General features: G+C 46.0%; 1 protein-coding gene across 1 annotated transcript; it reads right to left on the bottom strand.

The window, feature by feature from the left end:
* Nucleotides 1-2,644: 2,644 nt before the first annotated feature.
* On the bottom strand, nt 2,645-10,536 carry odad3 (outer dynein arm docking complex subunit 3). Its single transcript, XM_076276886.1, has 12 exons — nt 10,486-10,536; nt 10,155-10,337; nt 9,784-9,819; nt 9,499-9,600; nt 8,970-9,095; nt 8,633-8,755; nt 8,001-8,147; nt 7,702-7,862; nt 6,946-7,102; nt 5,746-5,895; nt 4,468-4,552; nt 2,645-3,076 (listed from the first exon to the last, which is right to left on the bottom strand). Exons 1-12 carry the CDS (start codon nt 10,495-10,497, stop codon nt 2,946-2,948), a joined length of 1,413 nt encoding a protein of 470 aa, XP_076133001.1. The 5' UTR covers nt 10,498-10,536; the 3' UTR covers nt 2,645-2,945.
* Nucleotides 10,537-20,405: the final 9,869 nt, after the last annotated feature.

Here is a 20,405-nt window from a genome sequence, read left to right on the forward strand (position 1 = left end):
AACAGACCAATATGAGTGATTAGTTGTGTTAAATATCTATGTGTTGGAAAAAATATATAGCCTGGACAAATATCTGGGTATCCCATAGGTTATCAACTGTCTCGTGGCTTAACGGCACTGCGCGCTCGGCCGGAGTTCGCATCCTATCTCTTCTTTTCTTTTCATCTCTGAGTAAGAGTAGGCCTACGAGACACAACAATAGGATTTGACCATACATATTTATGTATATAGTCACTCTACATCGAGAGACCATAGGTACAAGACATCAGTCAAAAACAATTTAATCTATGTGTCACACAGTTCACCTGCAGGTAGCGAGAAGCAAGAGGACAATCTCACATCATAAGAAAATTGAACCTACAACGTTGGGATAACAAGTCTTCTGCTCTAGCCACTACACCATTTATCACTGCTGTTGTAAAAGTCTATGAAGATTATAATACTAAAGGCAAGGCAATACTCGAATTAACATAAATAGCAAGAATGAGCTAAGTAGGGGAGTCAGTGTCTTAATCAAAATTAAGCAACAGGATATATCAATCATTGAGTCACGAGATAAACATCCACTTCGCAATTTTTGTTTAGGCGGTTATGATTTTTGGTTAGGACACCAACAGGAACTACCAAGGAACGACACAAGTGCGACTGCCTAGGGGCAGTAGTTCAAACGACCAAACTTTGCGTCCTTGTTTGCGATTGAGAGTTCGAACTACCCTTTCTAGAAACACCAAATCCAAGAACGATGGAGCGTACTACCAAGGTTGCGACGCAAGTTAGCAAACGACGCTTTCTAGAAACGACCCCCTGGACTGTACAGTTATAGGCTACTTGCCTTTGTTTCACCTGCTCACTTTTTTACCCCCTCCATTTATCCCTCTACTGGGAAGGTTAAAGGCAAATGAGGCCCTATTGAGGACAGGGCCTAGCTCAAATTTTTTCTGGACGTCACCTGTGTAGTGTGTTAAAGGGTCAGAAATGGGCTCAACCTTGAGACAAAGTAAAACAAGTTAATAGTGCAAGTTATATAAACACACACACACACACAAAATGTGTACTTCCTGCATCAGAGGAATGCTCTTCTTGATCTTGACCTTCAGCTGGTTGTGTAACGTCTTTTGTGTTTGAGCCAAAAATACCCCCCTTCCACCTGCTTATCAAAAGTAAACACCCGACAAACTGCTCTCGTTCACCTCTTCCTAGACAACACAGACGGTTCACTCCAGAAATGTGCATGGTTATTAAACATGTGGTTATAAAAGACTACATGAGACTCACAATGGAAACTCAAGTTTGAGTTTGGCCTATGGGTCATCACAATAGTCTTTGTACATTCGTTGCAGTTTCTCATACTTATTTAAGTCTTAGAGACAATCTGTGGATACCTTTCCCTTCACACTAAATAAACACTTTGGTTGTCAGGGCATAAGTTAAAATGCTGTTAGGTTGCTATGGCACCAACACCCTGACACTCCTGACACTTGAGCCCATGGTCTGCACTCCCAACTACTCAATGGCATAAACAGCACACACTCCTTCAAACATACACACACCCACACATACTCACTCACAGACTCACACACCCATACTCATGAAACACAGAACATCTTATCCCAGTGACTCAGAGCTGACAGAAAACCCCTTTGTCTCTGATCAGGCAGCTTATGTAACTGTGTCAGTCAGAGTCACCAGCTACCATCCTGTGCATGCGAGAACACCAGTCATTGGGCTCAAAGAGGAAAACCAGGTTCTGTTCAGTAGATGAGGACACAATAAACCAATGCAACTGTTATGTTTTACATCTTCAACATGTGCATATGGATTGCATGAACTTCTAGAAACAATTACCAAACCAATTACCATATAAAGGCCATTAAATTGCAAAGTTCTTCAAGAAAGATCAATTCAAGAAAGATCCTTATTTACCCTAATATGCATAATCATATTATTTAATACACACACACATACACACACACACACACATATATATATATATATATATATATACATAGATGAATACCAATCAATGCTTTTGTTAATGATTAATCATAAGACAGACTAAAATCAAAACACATGAACAGAACATTTGTGTTGTGCCACTATAGCTGGAGACCTTCTGTTGTCAAAATACAGTCAGTACTCTGGAGTGCATTGGACTTGAGTGACGCGGCCTACAGAGGAGTTGAAGTGAAGTGGAACAGAGCAGAATGTTTAGCAGGTTCCAAGTATAGTGAGGTGCTGAGGGAGTCTCTTTCTCCTTCTCAGCTGCTCCCTGCATAATGTTGGACGGCCTCAGGCGACAACAGTCAGTGGACTGCTGCGAAAGCATGCAACTCTCAAGCCAGTCAGAATGACATGGAGCCACACTGTGGTAACACACAGCGTTCTGAACAGGGCACAAGACCCATCTCAGTTTTTATTATGTGTGTGTGATGCCACAGTGAAATACAAGTTGAATACATGTACGCCATCTACTACCTCTCTCTCTCTCTCTCTCTCTCTCCTGCCTGCCCCCATCCCACATCGACCATGTTTAGACTCAAAAGACTCGGTGATCATACTCAGAACTCCTCCAGTCAGAACAGAATGATCTCACCTGAGTGTTGTCATTTTCTCACTGTCATTTATTCAGCTGTGTCATGTGCAGGTGATAATGAGGAGGTAGCATACAGTGGTTTATGGAGATACAAGCAATCGGTGCGTACAAAAGACTGTGTCATGACACTGCAGTGGAAATATTACATGTCTAGGTCTAGACCCAGCATACAGACATCTGTTCTAAGGAAACAAAATGACGTTATACTTCATTGCATCACACTCGGTGGAGTTACTACAGCTAGTTGAAATAAAGAGCCTTCTGTGTAGAGGAGGAAGGGACGTGAGATCAGATCTGTCTCTGAGCGTTGGTCGAGCCATCATGCAAACCATCAGGCCGTAAAAACCTGGGATCAGAGCTTGCCCTTCTTCTTCTTGGGACGTGGCTTCCTCTTGGTCTTGGAGTCAACGATCAGCTGAGACTGGCGCTTGAGGGTTGTCCGCGTGATGATGTCACTCTCGTCATTCCCGCTGTCCTCCTCTTCTGTTTGTAGCGACAATAAAAGAGAAAGAACAAACAAGTGAGGGTTTTCAGTAGAAGCAGTTAGAATGGCAGATATGCTAAAGGCACATGGAGGGTTTTCAGTAGAAGCAGTTAGAATGGGCGGCATGCTAAAGGCACATTGAGGGTTTTCAGTAGAAGCAGTTAGAATGGGCGGCATGCTAAAGGCACATGGAGGGTTTTCAGTAGAAGCAGTTAGAATGGCAGCTATGCTAAAGGCACGTGAAGGGTTTTCAGGAGAAGCAGTTAGTATGGCAGCTATGCTAAAGGCACGTGGAGGGTTCAAAACTCCACTTGGAACAGCTTGTACATGGTGTGCGGAGGTAGAGATTAACATTAACAGCATTCTGTGACCGGGCAACATTCCACAAGGCATCCAGCCCTCACTCACCGTCAACACGCTACACTCACTTTGACTTTGACTTTGACTTTTGACTTTGTGATTGCACATGAATGCTTTTAGACCCATGTGCAACAGCCCTCTGAGAACATCTGACATCTTGGCATCTGGTGTTTTGTCGAGCGAAAGCCTCGTCGTTTGCATACTCACATAGTTCACACCTGATGTGCGACAGACTGGCTGAGAGACACGTGAGACACTCCTATAGCCACATTAATCACCGTACCTAATAAGCACCTGCGCTGGGCTGGGAACACTCTACCAACACTGAATCACTCAACATGTGCATAGCACAACAAAACAGGCGGCTTCAATTTGATGTCTGTTTCACGGTCAATTACAGCAAATGGTCTCAGGGGATTCAGTAGAAACCAATGCCTTACAAGCAAAGTTGTACTTTAGAAAGAAACATGTCGAGGGCTTGAATTTGTCCACTATTCGTTTGCTATGACTGGAGAATACAGATATTTGTCAGGTAGTGTGTACTCAGGCCAAAGAGGGAACCTGGGTTGTATGTGTGTGTGATGAACAAGGTCAAGGCATAAGGCTGCATTGAGTACTGAGAGCCCTGATTCAGTCGCACCCATACATTTTACAATCAGAAAAACTGCATTTGTTGTGCAGTTTGAGCAAGAATTTAACATTCCACCTTCTGACCAGGCCCAGGTTGGATTTCTGGCATTCCACCTCCAACCAATCAGGTTGGATGTCTGGCATGTTGGAAATGTTTCAACAGAATGCTTGAATTTCCCCTGGGGATCAATAAAGTATCTATCTATCTATCTATCTATCTATCTATCTATGTGTTGTCTTGCAGTGTGAGCACAGCACTCACAACCGAATGAAACGTGTGGCGTTTCAAGTGAGGAGTCGTGTCTGTCTGTGTTTCAGAGAACAGCAGAATGTGGCTAATGACCCCAGTGAGTGTGTGCACATTTGTGAGTGAGCAGAAGGTGTGCTGGGAGCCACTGACCGTCATAAGGATCCTGTCTCTGGGTTTCAGGCAGCTGGATGCGGGTGTTGTAGTTGGGGAGCTTCCCTTCAATGCTCGCATAAAACTGCAAAGATTAAGAGCAAAGGCAAAACGCATTTGATGCAATGGACCAAAACATTGGTTGAACAGATTAGACACAAACTTACATTTCAAAGCACAGATCATGATTCTGGCAAATGTTTGTTGTGATTTGAGCTCAATTTAATTGTGCAAAGTGTTGATTAGAACACCATATAGCTAGTCCGATGTGTTGATTAGAACAGCATATAGCTAGTCCAATGTGTTGATTAGAACAGCATATAGCTAGTCCAATGTGTTGATTAGAACAGTATATGTCTAGTCCAAGCCACGTAGTTTCCCAGTTACAGAGCCTGGACTGCACTAATAGAATGGACAACTAGTGGACAAAATACACTCCCAATCTCTATTTAATCTAGTAAAGATATTTTTAGCCAACAGTCTCTTATGATTTCATACAGCACATATGCAAATGAAAAATACATTGGCAAAGATACTGACAAATACTGACAAAGATATTTTGGAATAAATACACAAGGTGGAACAGCCTTCTGCTCACAATGAAAACAATAACATTTGCTATCACATCAGGAACCTTTGTTGATGTCTATAAAAGACCTAAATGCCCACACCTTGTTGGTCTGATAATCTGAACATAATACCTGATTAGCCTGCTTTGCACACAAATTAAACTGAAACTAAAACAAACTGAAACTGCAGGTAAGATGTACAATACAGTACAACTCAAAACTTGTAGAAACCAGTATAACGTTGGATTACAGAAGAGACACAAAGGATCAAGACTAGATTAAACTGGTTCCAGTTCTCTGAGATGTTTGAGACATCCTTGCCAAGGTCACTGACGTTTTTAAGATCTGAGAAAGCTGAGCAGTTCCTCAACAATGAGACCTGCACATTCACATGTCAGTCTGCAGTCTGCCACTAAAGGCAGCTCATTATGATACAGGGCGCTAATGAGGCATTCATGGTGTGACCCACATGCAGAAACAAGCCCAGTGAAAGTTCTAAAGCTATCTGTATCCTGCTTAGTTGAAACATAGCCCAGACCTGTACCGATAATGCAAATTGTACACACACGCACACGCATGCACGTACACATGCAGGCATGCAGGCACACACACACACATACAGTACACACACAAATGCACATACACGCATGTACACACACACACACAAACATGTACATTCACATGTACATGCACACACACACACACGTACGTCTTCCTCCTCCATCTCTTTGGTGAGGGTCGCCAGGTCTTTGCCCTGCAGCTCCTCCTGTAGCAGCTGCAGCTTCTGCTCTGCCTGGGTCAGCAGCTCCAGCACGTAGTCCTCTGAGCTGGAGTCCAGTAGCGGCCGCTCGCCCTCCGCCTACAGCAGCAGCGCAGAGCATGAGCACAAGGGACACGTGGCCACAGGGAGCTATTAGATACCACTGAATCAGCTACTGAATCAGCTACTGAATCAGCTAATGAATCAGCTACTGAATCAGCTAATGAATCAGCTACTGAATCAGCTAATGAATCAGCTACTAAACCAGCTACTAAATCAGCTACTGAATCAGCTACTGAATCAGCTACTGAATCAGCTAATGAATCAGCTACTAAACCAGCTACTAAATCAGCTACTGAATCAGCTATGCTACTAAATCATCTACTGAATCAGCTACTGAATCAGATAATGAATCAGCTACTGAATCAGCTACTGAATCAGATACTGAATCAGCTACTAAGCCAGCTACTGAATCAGCTACTGAATCAGCTACTGAATCAGCTAATGAATCAGCTACTGAATCAGCTACTGAATCAGCTAATGAATCAGCTACTAAACCAGCTACTGAATCAGCTACTGAATCAGCTAATGAATCAGCTACTAAATCAGCTACTGAATCAGCTATGCTACTAAATCAGCTACTGAATCAGCTACTGAATCAGCTATGCTACTAAATCAGCTACTGAATCAGCTACTGAATCAGCTATGCTACTGAATCAGCTACTAAATCAGCTACTAAATCAGCTACGCTACTAAATCAGCTAAAGAATCAGCTAAGCTACTAAATCAGCTACTGAATCATCTGATGGATGATTTGAAAAACGCTAGAGTAAGAGAACGACCATATAGACCTTCACAATAAGCAGGGGATGTTTTGTGGGTTGTATGTTTGAACTGGATGCTTAAAAAAACATATCTTCCAGTCATGCAGGCAGACTTAGATAGGTATGGATAGCGTATGTTGAACTCTGATGGTGAGAGTCACCAACTCTATCAGTTTTAGATTTAAACAATCCAAAAATGTGTGTTTAAGGTGAAAACAGCTTATTATTACTGTGACAGTGATAGACTATCACTGTTTTCACTGGTACGCTACGCCTGCTAGTCGGAATGGGTGTAGAGAGGAGGTACGGGGGGTGTGTGCGGTACCAGGTGGATGTGCTGCAGCTTGTCACTGAGGTGCTCCACACCAGCGTGCACCGTGTTGAGGGTGCGGTTGAGCCAATCCAGGTGTTCTTTGGCCACGTCGCGCCGCTGCTCCTCTTCCTCTAGGTGGCGCTGACACTCCTCCAGCAGCTGCTGCTCACTGCCAGGGGGAGAACATAGAACACAGAACACATCAGCAGGGACCAGCCAGCTCTCATCAGCCTATACAGCAGTGACAAATAAACAACAAAATCCCTGCAAATCTTCTCTCTGTCTGTACATGTCATTCTATTCAGCATTCATGTCTCACTATCTGGACTCACTGTGCTGTCTTCATGTCTTTCCAGATACCCTAAAGCTACAGACTACACTGGTGGCTTGAGGAGGTATTTTGAATGTGGAAAGCCCTGACCCAGTGAAACTAACTGGAGCTCAATCAGGGCTGCTGGAACCCTGTAAAAACCTTTGATTCCAGACACTTGTTTATACGGTCTATGGACACGACCTCTATGTGTAACGGAGGCGAACTGAGCTAGCGTGCTAGTTGCCCGTGTAAATCCTCACAGCCCTAACCTTAAGAACGCTTCTAACCGCTGAGTTGGAAGCCTGGGCTTTTATCTCAGAGGTTAGAGCGTTCGACTCCCATGCCGGTGTGTGTCGAGGTGGCGGGTTCGAGGGCCGTGAGCGGCGGACGAATTACGACCTCTGTTACATATGGACCCAACACTTTTGTGTTGTTGTTTGAGTGTGAGCCCTGACCTGGACAGCTTGGCCTCTCCAGAGTACTTGGTGTCCTGGAAGTGCTTCTGGAGCTGGTCCCTCTGCTGCTTGAGCTGCAGCAGCACACTCTCATTCTCCTCCTTCAGATCCTGCAGGTGCCTCTGGGTGTCTCCCTGGGTGATGAACCTTTCCACCACCTCCTGCACACACACACACACACACACACACACACACACACACACACACACACACACACACACAGTTTCAACACTGTCTCACACACACTGACATCTGACGTGTGACATGATCAACTTAGTCCACTTGAGGAGAGTCCTCACCCGAGTGTCGGTGACCCCGGTGGCCTCTCTGATGCGGCGGAAAGCCTCCTCGAACGTGGAGATGGCGCGCTCCTCCTCCCCGATCCCCGTAGTGCTGCGCTGGGCCTCACTGCTCAGCTCGTCTGGCTGCATGGCTGTGCGCTGGGCCTGAGAGGTGAAAGGTTAAAGGTGAGGTCACATTTTCAGCAACATATCAGTGGCAGAGGCAGCATCAACATATATCATATCTGTAGCAGAGGCGGTTTCCCAATAGCCTATGGCAGTGTTTCTCAAACTTTTTCAGACCAAGGACCACTTAACCAATAATCATTTTTAAAAAATCATGGACAACCTAGCTAAAAAAAAAACAGTAGACCTACTTCAGTATTACACAATAGGCCTACTCACTGAACCACCTTAAAAATTGGATTTATATACAAGTTGGTTCAATATTGTAAACAACTCATCTATTATATTTTACCACGTCTGCTCGCGGACCATTTGGGATAGCTTGCGGACCACCAGTGGTCCCTGGACCACACTTTGAGAAACACTGGCCTTCGGCATCTCTAAAGTAAGGTGTGACTGAGGCAGTGCGGGTGATGTTCAGTAGCGCTGCGTTAGTGGTGTTGGTGTCCAGAGTGCTGCCTCACCCTCCTCTCCACTCGCTCGGCCTGGGCCCTGCGCTCCTCCGCCTGTTTCTTGAAGAAGGACAGGATGCGCTCCCTCTCCCTGCGCTCCCGATACACCTGCTCCTCCTGACGCTGCAGCTCCTCCTGGAGAACACACACACGCACACACACACACGTGCACATTAGGCGGGGACCACACGTCAACCTAAGACCTTGGCTCCACAATCAAGTGAGCCAGTTTAGTTTGTCACCATTCTTCTTTTTGTCCATTGTTCGATAATGATCGGACTCAATTTCCTCTGTTTGCTACGGATGTTTGCTCAAGCCAACATTAAATGAGATGCTGCAGGTGACCTACCTTAGCGGTCTCCTTGGACAGGACTGCATCGTTGTTCATGACCTGCAGATCCTGCAGCTCCTGCTTCTGTCTCCTGATCTCGGCCTCCAGACCGTCCAGCTGGGACTGGAAGGTCAGACTCTCCTCCTGAAGAGAGAATGGGAGATCCAGGAATGGGGGGCACATATTCATTACTAATGAAGCATGCCAGTAGATCACACAAAACATGCATTCTGTTGTAAAAAAATGTCCTTGTTTTTTTACATAAACAATGACCTGTTACCTAAAATAGAGACATTTCATGGCAACCTACCCTTTGCCCATAAAAAGGAGATTTCATATGTGTTTCAACTTATTTCACAGTGCACTTACTCTGTGACTTAAATCATTACAATAAAGAAACAAATCATTTCACAAAATGTTTAGCCAATACAATTACAGTCTATACTGTCTCCATGTAGGATGGGATAGCATCACCAATAGGCTCAGCTTCTAGTCTCGTTTTGCCCTGCAGTGCATTCATCTGCCTGAGCAGCCCATGTCAAATTACCTGCAGATGGGTTTTGAGTTTCAGGTAGCCCCGCATGATATATTCAGCTTCCTGACACTTCAGCTGGGCTTTCTCCAGACGGTTCTCAAGCATCCGCAAGTTCTGGACAACACAAATGAGCATGAATGCATACACACATCCACACTCTCATGACCTCCCCCACCAATCCATCCACACACACACACAAGGGACATCATGCAATCATCTAATGAAACTTCTACATGCAACAGGAGGCTAGCTAGCTAATGATAGGTGGTGAGCATTGCAGAAAAGATAAAAGATAACCTTTTGGGGATGTATCTCAACGGAATCCCCTTCATTCTGTTGGACGAGGGTTACATGTCAATGACAGTTTCTAGCACAAAAATAACACATAAAACAGCCCTTCAGGTAAATGTGTATAATGGAAGTCGACGTGTGGTGTTAGTCACTGGTCTGAAGAATAACTATTTTACAATATGAGAGTAAACAAGTTTGCGTCAACCAGCAAGATAAGGGATTTGCGCATACACATGTATTATGCAGCTGATTTTCTCTCTGCGTTTCATGGCATGTGTATGTGTGTGACAGTGAGGGAGACAGAGAGAGAGAGAGAGGAGAGAGAGAGAGAGGGAGAGGTCATAGCCTGGGAGTAGGTGAGCAAGACCACATGCTACCTTCTCCTCTTCCTCTTTTTTGCTCTGCGCTCCACTCTGCGAGCGCTTGTTCTCTGGCTTCAGGCTCTGGTACTGCAGACGCAGGTCCTCCAGGCGCTTGAGCTGCGTTTGTGTGGTGTGTTTCAACGCATTCAGCTTCTTCATCTTATCACACACTTTCTGGTCCAGAACTTTGAGTGCCTCCTGTCAGTCAACACAAATATACAGTATATCCATCAAATGCAGTATATTTATGGGGAACATTGCGGAATTCATGGTTCTCTTTTAAAATCGCTACAGTAGCATTTTAAGAGCAATTTCACTGTTAAAAAAACAAAAATCTACAGATTACCTTCCCAGACATATTGCGGTAGGCAGCTCTCTCCGTTCCTCGGGTTTGGAAAGCTTCTTTTATTACTTGCTCATCTCCCTGGGGGAAACAGCCAGGTGCGTAATCAGAACGGTCACACTTTTTAAAACGTTCGGCCTAAGTTATGTGTTTTTGTTGAACATTGAGTGCTGAAGGAGTGCCATTGACCAACATACTGCAAGGGCTTCTGCAAGTTTCCTGTGAAGCCTTTTGTTGTCCTGCCTTAACTGGAGAACGGTTTCCTTGTTCTTTCTGATGGAGGACTGAGAACTTTCATAGTATGCACTTCTGTCTCCCTCTGCAGGAAGAAAGAGACAAAACAATTTCCAGCTGTTCCAAAAATAAACCTACTGTATGACAAATCCTCTATCTATCAGTTTATTTACTTGTATTAATTACAAATTAAAAGGCAAGTCACCTTCTTTCAACAATAGCTAAGAAGACCAAATATGGCCTAACATAACTGCATTAATTTGAGCTATTTAGACTGCTGGCAATACGAAAACATCAGCCAAAGTACAGCACAGGCCTGTGATAATGTTAACGTCATCTTATTCAACGTGGAGAGGCAATTTAACTGCAAATGTTTGCAAAACTTGAAAGTCAGATAGAGCTAACTAACATTCAACTAATGATAACATACAGTTATAACATAATATGTAATATTTCTGTGAAATTAGTAAAACGCCTTGGCTAATGTTTGCCAGCACATAGAACGACAGGTGCACATGACATAGAACTAGCAGCTAGAGTCTAACTTACCAAGCAGTTGAATTTTCCTCTGGAGTTCAGCGATTTGGTCGTGGATTGGAAGTTTAATAGCATCATAAGAACCTGGCATTTTCGATAAAAATCTTAAAGCACAACGTAGATATAAGCCAAACGAAAGACTTTACAAAGTTAATGTTAATTTAGCAAATTGCTAACGTCTGTGTAGCACGTCTACTGGAGTGTTTGCTGTTCACACATAATAATTGTGTGTTACCTAGCAACCGATGCAAAGATATCTGAGCATGCTCTGTGTGGTTCGCTGGTTCAGTGGAAGGCGACGCGTCATGGGGATTTAGGGCTACACCGGGAGCGCAACTCAAGTTCCACAGTATTTACTTATTCGAAACATGTGTAGAGCACACCATTTTACTACACATTTTTATATCAGATTTCTTTTGTTCTTACTTGTTTAGTGTGGAAGTAGCTATGTGAGATCATTTAGAGCAGCGGTCCCCAACCACCGGGTACCCGGCGGGACATTCCTAACCGGGCCGTAGCCTACGACAAGAGTTTAAAAAAAATGCATGCAAACTGAATAAACTCAATTTAATTCGCAATAATGTCACATTCGCAATAATACCCACTGACGATGGTGAGCCAGATACCTCAAAGAAAAAGAAGGGGTCATTCAATACGAAATATGACGAGTCATATTTAAAATTTTGCAGAGACCGGTGACTCGCATGCACCAAGTCCTTTATGTGTGGTATTTGGCGATAAGTTGTCAAACGAAGCAGTGATCAAAGCTAATTCGACATCTAGAGTCCAAGCATCCTACACTTAAACCCCTTGAGTTCTTTGAGCGTAAGAAACGCGAGCAAGGACAAAAAACTAGTACGTAAAGCAACCACATCGGTGAACGTGGCTGCGCTAAAAGCAGGGGCGGACTGGGACCAAAAATCGGCCCTGGCATAGGCTATTTGGCCAAAGCGGCCCTCAAATCGGTCGGGCACACCTAATACAAAATCTTTGCATTACCCTTAAATATGCATGTATTTTCAACTGTCATGGAGCACTGAAAGTGATAGGCCTCATTGGCTATATCACTCTGTCTGATCAGAGGTAGCCATGGAGTACATGATCTCCATATTCAAGTAGCCTATAGGCCAGTGTTTCCCAAACTTTTTTTCTGGCGACCCACTTTTTAAAAATGACAGACCATCGCGACCCATTTCACTTCAAATCTACCCTGCAACCACCAACATTGTTTTAGGCCACAGGTTCTCCAACTTTTCTATGCCTCCCCCAACCATACATTGCTAGGATCTAAATAGATAGATCCTGCTTTGAACACGGTAGTGTTGCATTTTGAGCACCATCAGCGTGAAAAGTTGGAAATGACTACTGAAAAGATACGTTTTAATGCGCATCCGAGAGTTTGGGGAAATTCTCGCATGTTTCGCATTCGTCAGCATAGTAAAGCTGTTTCTGTATTTCTAAAAAAAATGTTGTAGGCTACGTTGCGTTGCAGACAAATGGGTCCATAACACTGTGGACGTCAATTCCGATGTAAACAGCAAATAACTCAAGTCGTTATATTGTATTGTTGTATTATATTATATAGTCGCTATATCAGAACAAGAGGCTTTTGGGCAATAACCGGAAGAATGCGCCTTTACTTTGGAGTTCGCGAGGTAGAAAACGAGAGAAATAGCCTAGTGTTTAAAATGTCTATTTAAATTGTAGCCTAATATAATGCACTGTTGTGCATTTTAAATCAGAAATAAGAATGTGAGGAGGTTGCTATTAACTTTAAAGATTGCATCTACAATCGAAACTATCTACATGCAAATTGAATATCCTTATCCGGTCTATGGATGTCTGCTTAGTTGACAGCACGGTCACTAGATTTTAATCGGTAAAGTTGAGAAACTGGTATCTGTTAATGTTCGTGCAAATAGGCGGATTAATGTCCCTTGCAGTTTGCAACTGCGAGGTACAGGTCATGGCAGGCGCCCCACAGAACGGTTTCATTTTGAGAGGTAGATATCCATGCTCTGGCTCCCCCTCTGCGATGCGTCCCCAGTTTCATGCGCCAGTTTCATGAGCTTTTATGACAAAACCGTAACTGTGGTAGTTAACAAACTACATCCTAATAGAAAACTGTTAACTTTCCTGGTATCAAATGACAAATGGTATCAGTTAGACCTATAACACAACATAAATTGTGGGCTGGCGACCCAAAAACATTATCCTGCGACCCACCCGTGGGTCGCGACCCAGACTTTGGGAAACACTGCGTATAGGCTATACAAGCAATTATTAAAGAAGAGTTTCTGCTTGAATTCAAAGTATTTCAAATTATTCAATAGGCTACATTTAAACTATACAATACAAACTATACAAAACTGACAGCACCAAACAGTTACTGAATTTGCCTATGTGTAAAGAAATTACCTATAGTAGACGTTAATCACTGTAGGACAACTGAAACAACATAAAAAAAAAATAGGGCTGTTGCTGGAAATATTTTATTCCTGTAGGCTATACTACATTGCTGGTACATTTTGGAACATTATAGCTACATTAACTAATTATCTTTAATGTCTTCCAGTAGCCTATCGTATAGTTACATATTAGTTGGCTTGTGCATGAATATGACTTGATGTTTTGTAGATTTCCGTCAGTCTACAGTCTTTTAGCCCATCTTTACCATAATAATTAACCCTTCCAAGATAGAACACTTTCGACGCTCTACTTTGAGAGACCAACCACCACTCATGCCATCGATGTTGAATTTTGGGCGTCTGACGGAAACTGATCAATCTGACCAACAATTAACATCGATTTGACACTCTTTTGCTGTCCGGGGTTCACAATTTTCAATTTTCACTTCTTCAAGTTCACGTTTTTCACATTTTTAAGAGTTCGTTACCTTCACTGTTCATACATAACTGGAGCTAGTTTTTTTTAAGTAATTCATGCACAACACGGAACATGGAACCCCCCCACCGGTCCGTGAAAAAAAAATGGGAATCAAACCGGTCCATGGTAGATAAAAGGTTGGGGACCCCTGACTTAGGTTATGCTTAGGCCTAGCTTAATTTTTTCATTGTGTCTCTTCAATACCTTAACTATAATTGCCACTTTGAATTGGCTGTAACATATGCTTAGGCAAGACTTAGCCTAAATGAAAAAGCCAGAGTATAAAGACATTTTATACAAAAGCCATGTATAAAAACATTTACCACAGACAGACAGAATACTCTTGAAAGAGTATGATGTTTGCCAGGCTGGGAGATCACTGAACCTCTCACCACCCCACCCCTCAACATCAGCCCTGGCATTTCTTTTGTTCAGTCAGTACCACATAATCTAGTAACCTAGAACATGACTCTCTGGTAAGGCTTCAGTAGGCCAACTGCTCAGTGGTTGTAGTCCATAGGCCCAGACAAAAATATCCCGGCATATTATCATATGATAACCTCTGCAAAGTGGTATTTACCATGGCTTTTGCAGAGTTTACCACTGGCCACTAGGGGGTAGTATCTCATTAAGACAGCTTACCTTACCAGCTCAGTTAAGAGTCGGCCATATTGTTGTTGCCAGCATTACAGACGTTCCTGTTACAGAGGTTGAATATTAAGCTGTGAACATAATTCATGTAAGTCCACTGTCATTCTTTATTACTGTTTTGTTGCTGTCAAGGTTGGTTAAGTTCCTACTGATATTTATGTTAGACATGTGCATGTAGGAATTACTGATTGTAGCTTATGTTCCTATTTTGTGTATTGCTGCAGGGCTTCTTCATCTTTGTCATTAAACAAGTAATTTGACATCGAGGAGTGTATTTTATATGACAGAAGCGGCGGCGACAGCCATTAATCAACAGTCAGCAGGCTGCCCTGGAGTCAGAGCCGATCTCCCAGATTTCAGTGGTTCAATTCAGAGCACGCCTTGGCCGACGCTGCGGGGGCCGTCGCCACGCTCAGATTACACACAGCACTGTCAATAATCCCACACCCATCAGGCTTGAGCACCACATTTTCTCCAGGGGTGAATGGAGGCGGGCGGGGGGTGGTCTTTTAGCTTGGCCCGCCTCCATTCACCCCTGGAGAAAATGTGGTGCTTCTGTCGGCGGGCCCTGTAGCAATCGATGCAAATCTGGTGAGGCTTGGTATTCCATCCGCGAGAACCCTCTGTGAAGACCTTAAAGGTGCTTTTACTGTCCGGGCATGAGGCTTGTTTAGCCCTGTCCGCTGGGGCAGGGGCTGGGGTCGGGGCGGGGCTCGTCTGCGGGTTTTTCTTTAGGCGCTGGAATGATGACATAGCTGACAGAGTGGATGAAGGAAAAGCATTGCGGGCCATTTCCTTGTTTTCAACGACTGCAATTACATCGTTTATTGCTTTTGTCAGAATGTCAGGTATCCCCAGTGTTTCACCCCCGAGTCTTAATCACCATCTCGGTTGACAGGTCAGTCGGGCCTAGGGACAGCATCAGCAACCAAGGCTCGGACAATGAGGTGACCATATCCGCTGTTGCAGACACTGGCGCACAATCTGACCTGTGGTCTCTGGAGGAGTTCCTCGCCTGCGGATTCTCACGTGCCGACCTGCGTCCCGTCAATCTCAGCCTGTCGGCCGCCAATCGTTCCCCCATAGCCATTGAGGGAGCTTTCTTCGCTAAGCTCTCGACAGCACCCAGCGACATAGGTGTGGCGTCCTGCCGCTCAATGGTGTACGTGAGCAGCTCAGTTCGGGCGATGTACCTCTCCTATGAGTCATTGCTTGACCTCGGCCTCCTACCTAAGGACTTCCCATCAAGTAACAGTGGAGGAGGGCCCAGTGGGCATGGCCCTGGCACCCGAGACACACCGGACAAGCCTTTGTCTGTGAATTCAATGAGGTCCACCAATGGTGGCTGCAAAGACCAAACTAATCCCCATGACACTCAGTGCTCATGCCCCCATCGTACAGTCCCTCCACCACGGCCTCAGGCATTACCGTTCCCCTGCACACCGGAGAACAACGGTCGGATGAAAGATTGGCTGCTCGAGAGATATGCCTCATCTACATTCAACACTTGCCCTCATCGAGCTTTGCCTTGCATGGAGGGGCCACCCATTGAAATGCACGTGGACCCAGCTGCCACGCCAAGAGCATGCCACACTGCGGCCGTTGTGCCTCTGCATTGGCAGCAAAGGGTCCACGATGACCTCCTTCGGGACGAGGCCCTTGGAGTCATTGAACGTGTGCCATACGGTGAACCAGTGACATGGTGCCATCGCATGGTGGTCACTCGGAAGCACGACGGCTCCCCCCGCAGGACCGTTGACCTATCTCCTCTCAACAAGTTCTGCCAACGTGAAACCTTCGCCACTGAGTCCCCATTCCACCTCGCACGTCGCATCCCGAAGGACACCTGGAAAACCGTCACAGACGCCTGGAACGGCTACCATAGTGTGCCCCTGCGTGATTCGGATCGTCATCTTACCATTTTATCACGCCCTTTGGCCGCTGGCGCTATACCAGTGCGCCACAGGGCTTCCTATCATCCGGGGACGGCTACAACCGCCGTTTCGACGCTGTCCTCTCAGACTTTGAGCGCAAAGAACGTTGTGTGGATGACACTATCCACTATGACACCGACCTGGCACAACACTGGTGGAGGACCATCGACTTCCTGACACATGTCGGCCGGTCAGGCTTGTGTTAAACCCAGATAAGTTTCAATTTGCGGAAAGGAGCGTAGATTTTGCTGGGTTCAGGGTGTCGGACATTACCATAGAACCTCTCCCGAAGTACTTGGACGCCATCCGAGACTTCCCCACCCCAGACTCCACGACAGATATCAGAAGCTGGTTCGGCCTTGTCAACCAGGTGGCGAACTATGCCCAGTTGCGTGACACTATGGCGCCATTCAAGCCATTCCTCAGCCCACGCTGCAAATTTTCATGGTCCTCTGAACTGGAGGAAGCCTTCCAAACGTCCAAGCAAGCCATAATCAGAGCCATCCGTGAGGGCGTGGAGATCTACGATATGCGGAAGCGCACCTGCCTCCGCCCTGACTGGTCCAGGCGTGGTATTGGCTACTTCCTGCTCCAGCAACATTGTAGCTGCACTTCAGGCATACCGGACTGCTGCTCTGGAGGATGGAGGATCACCCTCGCCGGTTCACGGTTCCTATCCTCGGCGGAGCAACGCTACGCGGCCGTCGAAGGAGAGGCCCTGGCAGTGGCCTGGGGCCTGGAGCAAACGCGCTATTTCACACAAGGATGTGACAACCTCGTCGTGGTCACTGACCATAAACCCCTTGTCAAGATCTTTGGTGACCGGACGCTAGATGAGATTACAAACTCACGCCTGTTCAGACTCAAGCAGCGTACCCTCCCCTGGCGCTTTGACATTGTGTACCTGCCTGGCGTTAGCAACCATGCCGCTGATGCTACTTCAAGACACCCCTCCATCTCGGGCTCTGCAAACGGCCTCTCACTGGGATCGCCAAGCATACCTGACGCTGTAGAATCAGCACTTATGGCGTCCATCCGTAACAATGCACAAGAACTTGGAGCCATATCATGGTCCCTTCTCGCACGACATGCCTTGGCCACCTTCTGTACCTGATCGAGCACGAGGGTAGGGTGGACGTCAATGACCCTGTCCTGGCGAGTCTGTCTCCAGTCTGTGAGTCCATCTATGGACTAGATGGCGTGCTCCTGTATCGTGATCGTGTCGTAGTTCCGCCGTCCCTTCGTGACAGAATCCTTCGGCACCTCCATGCCGCCCACCAAGGAACCTCTGCGATGGAGCAGCGGGCCCGTGCCATAGTGTACTGGCCAGGAATGTCGAAGGACATCCGAGCCACCAGGTACGGATGTTCAGAATGTAACCGCAATGCTCCATCACAGGCAGCCACACCCCCCTACCATCCTCACCACCGTCCACCCCATTCGAGGCGGTGTCTGCTGACTTCTTTGATTACGGAGGCCGCCACTACCTAGTTATCGGGGATCGACTCTCGGGCTGGGTGGAGGTCCTAAGCTCCACAGCAGGCTCCGATCTAGGGGGCTCAGCTGGCTTGGTTCGCCACCTCCGCACGTTCTTCGCCACCTTTGGCGTGCCAGAGGAGCTTTCAAGCGACGGTGGTCCAGAGTTCAAAGCTAGCCATACTGTGGACTTCCTCCGCCTATGGCACGTCAGTCATCGCGTGTCCTCTGTCGGTTTCCCACAATCGAATGGGAGAGCGGAAGTTGCAGTGAAGACTGCTAAGCGCCTTCTGATGTCCAACACTGGACCAACTGGCAGTCTTGATCATGACCGCTTTTTGCGTGCCATGTTACAGTTGCGCAACACACCTGACTCCGACTGCAACCTCTCACCGGCACAGATTATATTCGGCCGTCCCCTTCGAGATTCGTTTCTGTTCGTCAACAGACTAGAAAAATTCTCAAACCCTCACATCCGGCCGCTCTGGCGCCAAGCATGGGCGGCGAAGGAGGATGCCCTTCGGACCCGGATATCCCGCACCACTGAGTCTTTGAGGACTCACTCAAGACCACTCCGCCCATTGGCACTTGGTGAGAAGGTATTCCTCCAGAATCAGCAGGGCCCAAGTCCACACAAGTGGGAGAGGTCCGGGGTGGTAGTGGAGTCGCTAGGTCATGATCAGTATCGGATTAAGGTTGAAGGGTCGGGACGCTTGACTTTGCGTAACCGACGATTCCTTCGCGGCTACACGCCGGCTACCCCATACGACCATACCCCACCTCCCACGACCTTGGCACACCAGCCCCCGCCTGTCCACCTGGAGCCAGTGATGCCCCAGGGAATCATCCCACGAGCAGCAGATGGGCCCCATGACACGGCTTTGAACGCCTCCCCGCCGGCGCCATCTGATGGGTCAACCACTGATCTCAGGGACCAAGCTCACCCTGTTCCTACAGGCGTCACCACGGATGCATCGTTGCCGTCGCTGCCCCGACTTGCACAGCCGAGCCGCACAAGGAAGCCGCCCAAACGCTACGAACCCGAGTCGGGCCATTGGATACAGGACTGAGTCCGTTAACCTATACCCATTCATAGCTTTCCGGACTGGGGGGGATGCAGAGTTTACCACTGGCCACTAGGGGGTAGTATCTCATTAAGACAGCTTACCTTACCAGCTCAGTTAAGAGTCGGCCATATTGTTGTTGCCAGCATTACAGACGTTCCTGTTACAGAGGTTGAATATTAAGCTGTGAACATAATTCATGTAAGTCCACTGTCATTCTTTATTACTGTTTTGTTGCTGTCAAGGTTGGTTAAGTTCCTACTGATATTTATGTTAGACATGTGCATGTAGGAATTACTGATTGTAGCTTATGTTGCTATTTTGTGTATTGCTGCAGGGCTTCTTCATCTTTGTCATTAAACAAGTAATTTGACATCGAGGAGTGTATTTCTTCAGCTTTTATATCCATACCCTATTAAGTCATGTCATATTGTAGGCTACAGGTCATGCAGCAATGCATCCAAGTGTGTAGGAAAATGGGACATGTCTTAATTCATGTTCTATCATAGAAGCTATAGACCTTTGGAAAAGAAAAGGTTTGTGCTGTTTAATGTTTTCCCTTAATGGCACAGGGCCGTATCAGCTGAACTCTACGAGGAGTGGAGGTGAGACCTGTGAGTATGGCATTGCAGTAGTCCAGACAGGTAGAGATGAAGCAGTGAATGAGTAAAGTAAAGTATACTTTGTCCCCAAGAGGAAATTTGTCTTGGGCTTCACGATAACTGCATCACAGACATACACACCTCATGCATAAGGCAATTACAAAAACAACAGTTACACATACAGCCCCACACCACAAAAGACAACTCAGTCAGAGCTGAGATAACATATAGGTAGCCATCTATCATTGAGCATCTTTATGTCAGTTGGAATAAAGGAGTTTTTGTATTTATTTAATCTGCAGTTTAGTACTCTAAAGTACTACCTGAGGGTAGGAGGGCAAACTCCTCGTACAGGATGTGTGTGGGGTCTTCTACAATTTTCAGTGCCTCCCTGAGGACTTACTTGTCATAGAGTGCCTGCATGTAGCCCTGGTCTGGATGACCTACAATCTTCAGTGCAGTTTTGACCAGATGCCCCAACTTGGACTTTAACTTGAGGATGGATAAGGATTTCGGTTACTGAGTCTGATAGCGAGGAT

The sequence above is a fragment of the Alosa pseudoharengus genome, unplaced genomic scaffold, assembly GCF_046254945.1.
Source record: "Alosa pseudoharengus isolate Yale_2024_CS ecotype anadromous, Long Island Sound unplaced genomic scaffold, YU_APseudo_1.1 YU_APseudo_1.1_scf_1, whole genome shotgun sequence".
Classification (NCBI taxonomy): domain Eukaryota; kingdom Metazoa; phylum Chordata; class Actinopteri; order Clupeiformes; family Clupeidae; genus Alosa; species Alosa pseudoharengus.